The following is a 10023-nucleotide window of genomic DNA, read 5'->3' on the forward strand; positions in this document are numbered from 1 at the left end:
TGATAAATATAAATTTAAAGAATTCAATTTTTAAATAATAATTCATATGTAAACAATAATATATATATATATATATACACGCTATTTTGTATGCTTATATCTAATAATTTTAACTCGTTATTTAGTTACTTATATTAATTGAAACACGATTTTCGCCCTAATTATGTATATATATATATACATGTATATATATATATATATATATCCGTAATTATATATACTTATGTGTGTATATTGATATGCCCGTAAATAAAAACAACACAAAAAATGTTTAATTTTTATTATTATTATTTTTCTTATTTTTTTTTCTTCTTTTCTATCAAAATTTATGCTTATAAAATTATACAATAAATATTTGAACAACATACCAAGAAATATTGAATTCTTCTCCAATTGATTTTTATTTGATTTCCGCAAGTTTTCTTTTTTTTTTTTTTTGCTTACTTTTTAGAGCAGAGTCGAGTCATTTTCCAGGGTAGCTGGTTACATGATGTAGAGCTAGAGAAAGTTCCATTTGTTGGCAAAATTCGAGCTGCTAAAGGAAAAGTCGCCGGTTCATGAACCGGTTAAGTATCTGGCAAATAAATGCAGGCTCCAACATGTTGCTCGAGCTGCCTTTGATAGATTCTTTGAAAGTTTTTGCTTATCAAATACGCTTTGAGCTTTTGTTACTCTGAATTCAGAGCATGATTCACACACGCAGCAGAGAAGAGATTACACACCCGTCTCACAAGCCCCGCCCCCCTCGGTCCTAAATGGTCTCACCGCAGCGTGAATCCAATTGGATCTGTCGCCGTTTCTAATCAAGTGCAGTAAGTGCTCCCGTGCACGACCCCGGTTAACATGTGCACATATGTACACACATGTATGTATGTATGTATGTATGTATGTATGTGCGTGCATGTGTGTATAGAGCGGTAAGCACGCCCACGCAGGCCGCCGCCCTTGGATATGCACACCTAGGCGAGCGACACGAACTGTTGATTTAATTCAATCAATGTTGTTGTTGTTGTTGTTGTTTTCACTTTTAATGTGTCGCCCGCCGGCAACAAAAAGAGCAACAATTTTAACAACAACAACAACGAGGGGAAATTTGTTTTGCCGGCAAACTTAATAAATAATAACAAAGCAACAACAACAAAGGCGCCGGCCGCTGAATGAGTTGCATGAGAAACAAGCAGCAAAACATAATAAACAATGAGTGCTTCAGTGGAGAGTGCCCGACCAGCAGATACCCTGTATCAAGCACGTTCGTCTCGAGTACCTCATATATGTATGTTAGATACACACATATTTACAAAACAGATAGTTGCACTCTATAATACCCTTTCACGCAAAACAGCTGGGTATAGGAAGCTATGAATAGACGCTCTTTTAATGATTTCTAGTTTTTATTTATTTACTTTAATCATTCGGGGTTTCTTTAGTGCTTTACGTCAATCATTAAGTTTCTTCAGTGATAATTTTGTGGCACCTTTTTTTGGTGCGTTATTTATTTAACTTGATTTTAGTTTCGCGCCAGGCGCACTTCACATACCCTACAGATTCGATAAGTATATCAGCAGCGTTGACTGCGATGGATATTGTAAACTTAATCAATAATATGCAGCATCGCTTTACTATTTAATGTTGATTTGCCTCCTTCTGCCTGTTACATACCTATGCACAAAAGCATTGTACCCCATTTTCAATGGGTTCAGGGTATACAAATATTTTTCGTTTATTTAGTTTCGGGTTGACCTTTCCATTTGCCTGGACAAATGTACATGCACATACATGCATAGTATGAGCTTTCAGATAACAGAATACTAGACTGACAAAAGTACAGCTATTCGCTGCACTCGCTTTGCTGCGTAGCAAAAGCTTTCACACAACTCCAATAGCAACCTTTCTGCATAGTGTATGCACACACGCACACGCGCGCGCACACATAACAGTTGCCGGCAAGCTCGTAGCAAAAACAAAAAGCACATTCGAGAGAGAGAGAGAGAGAGCGAGCGAGCGAGAGAGGAGAGTCAAAAATTGTGCAAAATTTTTACACTCTGACCGCGATCGTTCGCTTTATTGGGTGAAGGTCACACCGGGCTGTGCTGCTCTGCTGCGTTTTTGTATTTTGTTTATCTTTGCTTTTGTGTGTGTGTGTTTTTTTTTTGCTTTTTGTTCTGTTCATTTGCTGGTCTGTTGTCGCAGTCGCTGTTGCTGTTATTCTCAACTGCTTTTTGTGCTGATCGCTTCGGGATCTAAGCACGAGCTTAGAACGGACATTGATTCAGGTATGCTTGCATTGCATTTGATGATAAACTTAAGATAACCAGAAGATACGCTATTCCCATGATTAACAAAAGTTAGCTTATCTTATTGAAATCCAAAGCTTTTTTTATGCCAAAATGTATTTTATTTCATATCTTAAACTAGATTTGATAATATTTCAGTTCAAATGAAATACTTGATAAGATTTTTACAGTTCTCTTTGTTCAAAGATCGAAGATAATTGCAAGCGAAAATAGCGGCAATTCATGATCTAACGGCACCAACTTGTGCAGTAACCGTGACAGCTTCACCAAATGTCACTGTGACTGGCTCAGCACTGGAACGTAGCGGTCATTCATTTAAATTAGCTTCACTTTGTTTGCATTCGTGATTTTAGTTGTATTCCGTTTGTTGCGTTGCGGATTCTATAGCGGGACAGTCGTCTGGTTTTACTGGGTATTTTGATATTCATAAATTTGAACGCCTCTACGCCTCATGTCCAGATACTTATGGCTGTCACTGTTTAGCGTACATTCTTTGTTAATTTATTGCTTAAATTCATTTGAGTTGGCTAAGTGGGCATTTTCTAGCATCCGACCTTGACCATTAAACTGAACACACACACACACACACACACACACACACACACACACACACACACACACACACACACACACACACACATACACACACATACAGAATAGTACTGAAAGCAACGCAAAAGAAAAGTACAAAAAATACGTATAGAAACGTTGAAATAGCCTTATTTCAAATTGCTTTTTCCATTTTTGTATTCCATGAAGTTTTGGTTGAATGTTAAAATATTGTATACCAACAACAAGAGCCAGAAAAAAAAAACACTTCTAATGCTATATATATATATATATATATATATAATTGTACCCATATATGTAAGTAGGTACGTTGCGCAGGAATTAAAATACGCAAAATACAAAAATACCAATTAGTATATACTACTTATTGACAATTCTCGCTAGATGAATGATGTATGCATATTAAATTATATAGCCATGCTTTACCAATCCATAAACTATAGCTATAATACATAAACAAATATTATGTATATACGATTATAGGACATATAATACAAGCAAAATAAACAGAGTCAGGAAATTAAACGTTATATTCATATATCTAACAATTTGTAGGCAGTCTTTTCTGCCAATTATCTGCATACACATTATGTTTATGGAGCACACATACATATATGCATATAGTATATATATAGCATATATGTATATATGTGTTTATAGAGTATAACTGGAACTGTTGCCCAGTTGGCAATGTTGTCTACGGCGAGCTTAAAAGTTGTGTAACATGCCCCAAAGCACGATTGAGAAGATTTAATAAAATTAAAGGCCAAAAGCCAACCAGAAACCAAGTCTGCGTACACTTTCCTTTTGTCGGGGGTAATCCGTTTTATTTTCAGATTTGCCACAATTCTTAATAGAAGAAGACAAACCCCATAGTTGTTGCTTTAGTTGTCCGTATCGATAACCATCGGAACGATCGGTCAAAAATTGAGTTTTTCTAGGGATTTATGTACCTGGAATATAGTTAAAGCGCGCACCTTATCACTTTTATATGGTAATATAGCTTTATGGGAAGAATCGATCTAAACATTTGCTGCGATGTGCAAACTAGAGTTTGATTTTTATCGATTTTGTGGGAAGAAGATGTTAATATATCAAAGGATTTGCCCAGCTCTTAGTTTCTTAAACAATGTGTTCACGTAGACAGATAAGGCTAGATCGTTTTACCTTAGCTTCCGGATCAAGAATGAGATCCGATAAGTTACCTTCATGCTATCAGTAAATATATCAACGTAAGCTAGACATTTGTATAGTTGAATATCAAGATCAGGATATATGGCAGAGATGCGGTGCGGCGCAGGTCGTTCGCGATGGGCGTGGCAAGGTGAGTGAGTGTGGCGTGGCCAGGTGAGTGTGGCAGCCGCCAGCTGTAAGCTGTAGCTGCCACATCCTTGTCGTGTATGTCACATAACTGGCTCAGCGGCTTTTTAGCCCTCTTGTTAAAAACATTCAGGCTGTGTTTCAATTTTGTTGTTGCTGTTTTTTGTTTTTGTTTCTTTTTTTTTTGTATTCGTTTCTTATTTTCTTTTTACTTTTAATTGCGTATAGATTTCGATGCCTGCAGCTTGCAAGCGGGACAGGTGTAATTCCTCAATATGAGTTGCCAAATCGCCTGCAAAGGGCAACGCAAGTGAGTGCGAGTGAGGCCCACAACGAATATTTGATGCCCTTAGCTATCAATGTTTATACTTTTTCGATATTTGTTCATATTTTATGGGATATGGTATCTCCTGTGATATGATCTGTTCGAGCTTTTGTCAAATATATACTAATACTATTATTCCTTGAGAGCTGCTCATTTAGTTGTGAGTCATCCAGTGCTCGACATTGACAAATAATGCAAATAACAACAATAATGTTAGGCTGGCCTGAGTTTAGTTTGTTATGAACTGATAATTATCAAAGCTTTTCCTTAACTTGTTGAGAATTGTAAGCCAAAACAGCACCCCTCTTAACTAACTTAACTTTCTGGAAAGTGCAAAGTGTGCTGTCGCAAATTGAGCGCTAAAGCTGAAGGACCTCAGCGAGGAACGACTGACAGACCGACAGACAGAGGAGTGTGCTTATAAGCCAGGGCAGTCTTGAGGATCGGTTAGCGCAAGGTGTTTGCTAGGCACGGGCCCAGCTGTAGTCAAACCTGTAGCTGTACCTGCCACATGGGTACTGATTAAGGTCCGCACGAGGATGCCAGTCGGTCAATGTGCGTGCCGCTTAATTGAGCTTAATGCAGGAGGCAAGAGGCCGACTGACGGGCGCGGCGGAGCGGGGTGTGGAGGGTGAAAAACTCAGTTTGATACAATTAGGCACTGCTCCACCTTTTTAATGATAACCATTCAATTTAATGAGACCCAAAGGGTGCCACAGCTTGAATTGAGTTTGCTTGACTTGAGACTTGAATTGAGTTGATTTGTGTGGAAATGAGTTAAACGCGAGTTGAGCTAAATTCGACTTGCTTGTGCTGAGGGCTTAGTCCGAAATGCTAAATATCGATTCCTTGCCAAACACACTTAGGGTGTCCACCATGTTATGTTTGATGGCGTTCTCAAAGACCGTCTTGATGCAGTTGACCAGGGCCAGGGTGCAGAAGAGCCGGATCATTGGATAAACCGCACTCAAATGAAGTGTCAGCCGACCGGTAAGCACCTCGACCAGCCAAACAAGGAAATCCAGAGCCAGCATCAAGGTATTAAGTATTAACCATGGTGTTATATAATTTGGCTTTGTCTGAATAATAACAGCATTAAGTGGCCACAAGAAATAACAGTAATAAATAGATAAGAGATAAGAGCTTCGATCTTAGCAGCTGCTCAAATCGAAATAAACAATCTGCTGGCAACTACTGCTAAGATTAGATGTCTCTCTGCAAGCGTATTTGAATATATTTGCACTCACATTGATCAGCGCATAGATCATCAACATCCAGGCATAGCTCATGATGAGTGCGCCCACCAAGCGACCCCTGCGGAGCACCTCAACGTCGAATACAAAGAATTTACGGGGTCGCCACATCTCGAGCGGGTGGCTGGATACGCAATAGATGTGGACACATTCGCCCACGCTGCGATAGGCGCCAGTCAGGCTGAGGCCTAGCACCAGCCAGAAGATGTATGGAAAGAACTCGTACCGGCATGGGGTGCATCCGCCAATAAACTGCCAGAGCTGATGCCAACGGGTGACCGGGCAAAAGTTCCATATGGAGAAGGAGCGGCACTTGCTCTCGGTCACGCGAAACTGGAATTTGCGCACCTTGAACATTTTCAACATATATATGTATATATATATATATATATATATATATATATAGTATATATATTGTTTTTTATATGGTTTATACAAATCGTCAACTTGATGTCGAAACGATTAGTTAAAATGCAATTTTCCACGTACTTTCAATTTGAAGCGAACCATGCAGTTAAAAATAAAATAAACATATACAAAAGTAAGAATGTTAGACGCTTTTAAAAATAATACTGACTACGAATTTAATCAAAGTCTCAAACCTATACAATGTTTGTAAACAGTTACTTTGTTTTTCGGTTTGCTCTCTGACCAACTGAGTATCTACTGGATAACTACTTAAGCACTATATCCCAGCGATTGTTCCTATAGATACTCTATAGTATTGTCAAACGATTTGACATGGCTTGCGAGATATGTTAGCAGAATCGTATAGTATGAAAGTTTCCTGAATATATCTTGAGAAACAGAAACATTTTCCATATAAAAACGAATTTTTCGATCACTTCTTCTTCTGATATAGTAGGCCGATATCTATATTAGATGTGGTCTCACATGTCAGGCAATTGACTTGAATAATAAAAGCTAATCTTGTACTACAACTTTATTTGGCAGCTCTTTTTGAGGAGATCTTTTTTAAAATGTCTAGCGAAATGATATGTCCCATACGATCCTATCTTTGGTGCATGTACTGAGGACAGGGTATCGACTTCTTAGATCCGGGACTTACCTTTGATTAACACAGGGCTATTGAGTAGGTTCTGGTGGGGTTTCGACCTAAGCTACTTTTGCTATTGATTCTATGTGTATATACGTGTGTGTCCATTGATTATTTTCCAATTAATGTGATTGGACTCAATTAAAATTGAGCAAGCCCGCATTTCTATGGTAACTGGAATCGTATAAACATCAAATCGTTTACAAACAATATTAATAGGCAGAAAAAAAAAATGGAAAAATGAGTAATAATAATAGGCAAGGGGAGGAGTCGCTTTTAAATTGGAAGGAAGGAAGCGAAAACTTAAAACCAAACAAATGCGACAATTTATTAAACAAATAAATGCTAAGGGCTACGAGCTGGTGGGTGTGTAAACAAAACCCTCACCTGGGTGCTTGCTCGGACACGGCGCCGGGCTGGGGGGAGGGCCATTAAATTAGTCAGCCGCATTGCGATACGTTTGGTAATTTCCCGGCAGTCACAACACCAACAACGTGTGTAATTAACTCGACACACACAGCCACAGATGTGAGGAAGTAGGCTTATTTCGATATAATTATAATGGTGCTAGTGCAATAATTGCGAGGCTGATTCACAGCGCAATAACAACAAAATTGTGAGTACACCAGGTGCACACAAGGCGAAAACAGGTAGGCGCCAGCTAGTTGCTTGGCTGCCAAATGACAAAGACGAAGATGTCAGAGGGCTCGTTAAGGGCTGGCAAGCGGACGGGCGAAGTTCTCTCGACAGGAACATAGATAGTCAGATCTATGTGAATAACTTTTATGGCCGGTAACCAAGTTATTGTGCACCCTTTTGCCGAATGTGCGACTACACTGAGCAAAAATTGGACAGGTTTTTCGCAAAACTAAAATATATATATGTATATATAGAAGTGCGTAACGACTTGGCTGTTGTCTGGAATGGTTTATTTTGTACATTTTTTAATATTTTATTCCTAGCTATAGTTAACTTTTCCAGTAACTAAAATGAATTCATGTCTATTACTCCACTTGGTTTTCTGTCAGTGTAGTTGAATTGCTAACATGTATCTTGGAATAATAGCATTCAGTTTCACGCTGCGGCGTTGCATTTTTATGGATGCGCATTTTATGGCACTTTCACTTCACAATTGCCGGCCATAAAAATCCAAAGGCGATAAGCCGAAAATTCTAAGTAATTCCAGGAAACAGCAATTGCAACTGCGACTGCAACTGTGACTGCATCTTAAAAAGTGCTGATAAGATCAACGAATCTTCAGGAGATTTTTCATTTCAGGCGAGTTAGTCTGTGGGTGGTGGGCGGTGGGCGGTGGAAGGAGGTGCCAGAACAAATTGCTTGGTTATATTTTATCTAGTCCTGAAGTTAACTTTTTGTGAGAATAGAGCAGCTCGAAAATGAAGAGCTTGTTGGAAATATTTTTGAAAACAGAATATTTTGCAAATTAAGATCCTACTATTGCAACGATCAGATTTTACATTTATAGATGAGCATCATAATGCAACTTATAAAACAGAGAAAACTTTTCGTTCGATCGTACCGATGTATATAAAAAAATCTCTAATACCTAATTTGGATTAAAAAGTTATCGATACAAGAACCCAATTTTTGACTGATCTATATGATATAGCAGACCGCTATTGATAAGATGTTGCATGTAAACTTCTAAATGCCAAGTTTAAGTAAGAAATCTTCATATTTATAGAGCAATTTTTCATACAAGAACCAACTTTTTATCCCAATGGCAGCTGTATGATATAGTGCTCCGATGTTATGTATGCTCCGACAAATGTTCTAAGTGCAACAGATGGACCAGTGCAAAGTTACCAGACGATAGCTTACAAACTGAGAGACAAGAAGTGTCAAACGGACAGTCGGATATGGCTATATGTATATACATATATACTATATGGGGTCGGAAAGGTCGAAAGCTTGAAAAGATTTCCTAAGAACGGATAATATTTTTGCATTCTGTTGGATTAGGGCTTATATAAATAATTGGCTTGTGTAAGGGTTGAATATGAGTTTAGTGTTTGTTCTTGATTGATTGACTTTTCTTACACATTTAAGCCGTATTTATTGTAAATATGTATTGATTTTTAATCGCATACTTATCATATTTGGAATTGACTTAAAGTAAGACCTATTTGAATCTATATTTGACTTAACCCGTAATTAATAAGACAGATGAGTGTAGTTTATTGTATATAAATGCTCACGGCAAAAGAAGAAGTCAAGTATATATGCATATATATATATATATATAAGATATCTACAGCTTAGGCCTGAATAAGTAAATGTTGTAGAATGGCACAGTTCCAAATCAGTTGCAATATCGAAATTTCCAATATTTGACAAATAAGCACTTTTTAAAATGCAGTCAGTTTCTATTGATTTCTTAAACATTCTTTTTGAATTTATATTTAGGTATCAATTTTTGATATTTGAAGCCAACCCAAATAGAAGCCGATACAATTGTTCGTTAAATGATAGAATTTAGTCAACAGAAAATGAATACCCATATAAAAATATAAATCAGGGACGGCCAATAAAAACGCTCGAACGGATTTGACAACTTGTCAACTAGAGTTCTGCTGCGATTTGTTACACGGTGGCAAACAGGACAGGACACAGGTGCTGCTGCTCACAAGCAGAGTTCTAATGCGCTGCACTCATTGAGAATGTTTGAATAGGGTATAATGTGCTTGTGCAAAGGTAGGTGACAAGCAGAAGGACGCACACATGAAAGCAGGAACGTAGAATAATTGTAAATGTAGCTCAGCGCGTGGACTTAGGGTATCTGCTAGTTGGACACACCCGAGTAGAGCCCTCTTACTTGTTTGTACAAGTGTCTGTTCGTAGATACATCTATTTCCCAGAACGGGTCGTACTTATATTATGGTCTGTGTCAAAGTGTATTTCAATTGTGACGAAACATTTCTCAGCGCACAGAGCGGACAGCATGACAAGTGGAATTTCGGTTGAAAGCATATCCTGTCTGCCCTGGGGGCAATGCATTGCCATGAATATAACCAAAATGCAGCCAGCTCAACTGTTCGGCTTGAATTGTTGGCCCTAACATTAATAATAGTCAACTCGGCCAATTGCAATGGATGTGGCCAGTTCCTCAGATCCAGCAAGGAGCACAAACAACAACTCGGCAAATATTGAACCCGATGCCATTTAGGTAGACATGCATGTCTT

The 10023-nt window shown here is 38.2% G+C and overlaps 1 protein-coding gene across 4 annotated transcripts; it reads right to left on the bottom strand.

Moving 5' to 3' along the window:
* Window positions 1-5142: 5142 nt before the first annotated feature.
* LOC6631933 (uncharacterized) lies at window positions 5143-6344 on the bottom strand. 4 transcript variants are annotated; one of them, XM_002055444.4, is made up of 3 exons: window positions 6252-6317; window positions 5757-6095; window positions 5143-5588 (listed from the first exon to the last, which is right to left on the bottom strand). In XM_002055444.4, exons 1-3 carry the CDS (start codon window positions 6270-6272, stop codon window positions 5331-5333), a joined length of 618 nt encoding a protein of 205 aa, XP_002055480.2. In that variant the 5' UTR covers window positions 6273-6317; the 3' UTR covers window positions 5143-5330. The 4 variants fall into 4 exon arrangements, with proteins under 4 accessions (XP_002055480.2, XP_032295961.1, XP_032295963.1 ...); XM_032440070.2 differs by having other exon boundaries at window positions 5757-6110; window positions 6252-6312; XM_032440072.2 differs by lacking the exon at window positions 5143-5588 and adding an exon at window positions 5594-5690 and having other exon boundaries at window positions 5757-6110; window positions 6252-6341.
* Window positions 6345-10023: the final 3679 nt, after the last annotated feature.

Source organism: Drosophila virilis, chromosome X (genome assembly GCF_030788295.1).
Source record: "Drosophila virilis strain 15010-1051.87 chromosome X, Dvir_AGI_RSII-ME, whole genome shotgun sequence".
In the NCBI taxonomy this organism is placed as follows: domain Eukaryota; kingdom Metazoa; phylum Arthropoda; class Insecta; order Diptera; family Drosophilidae; genus Drosophila; species Drosophila virilis.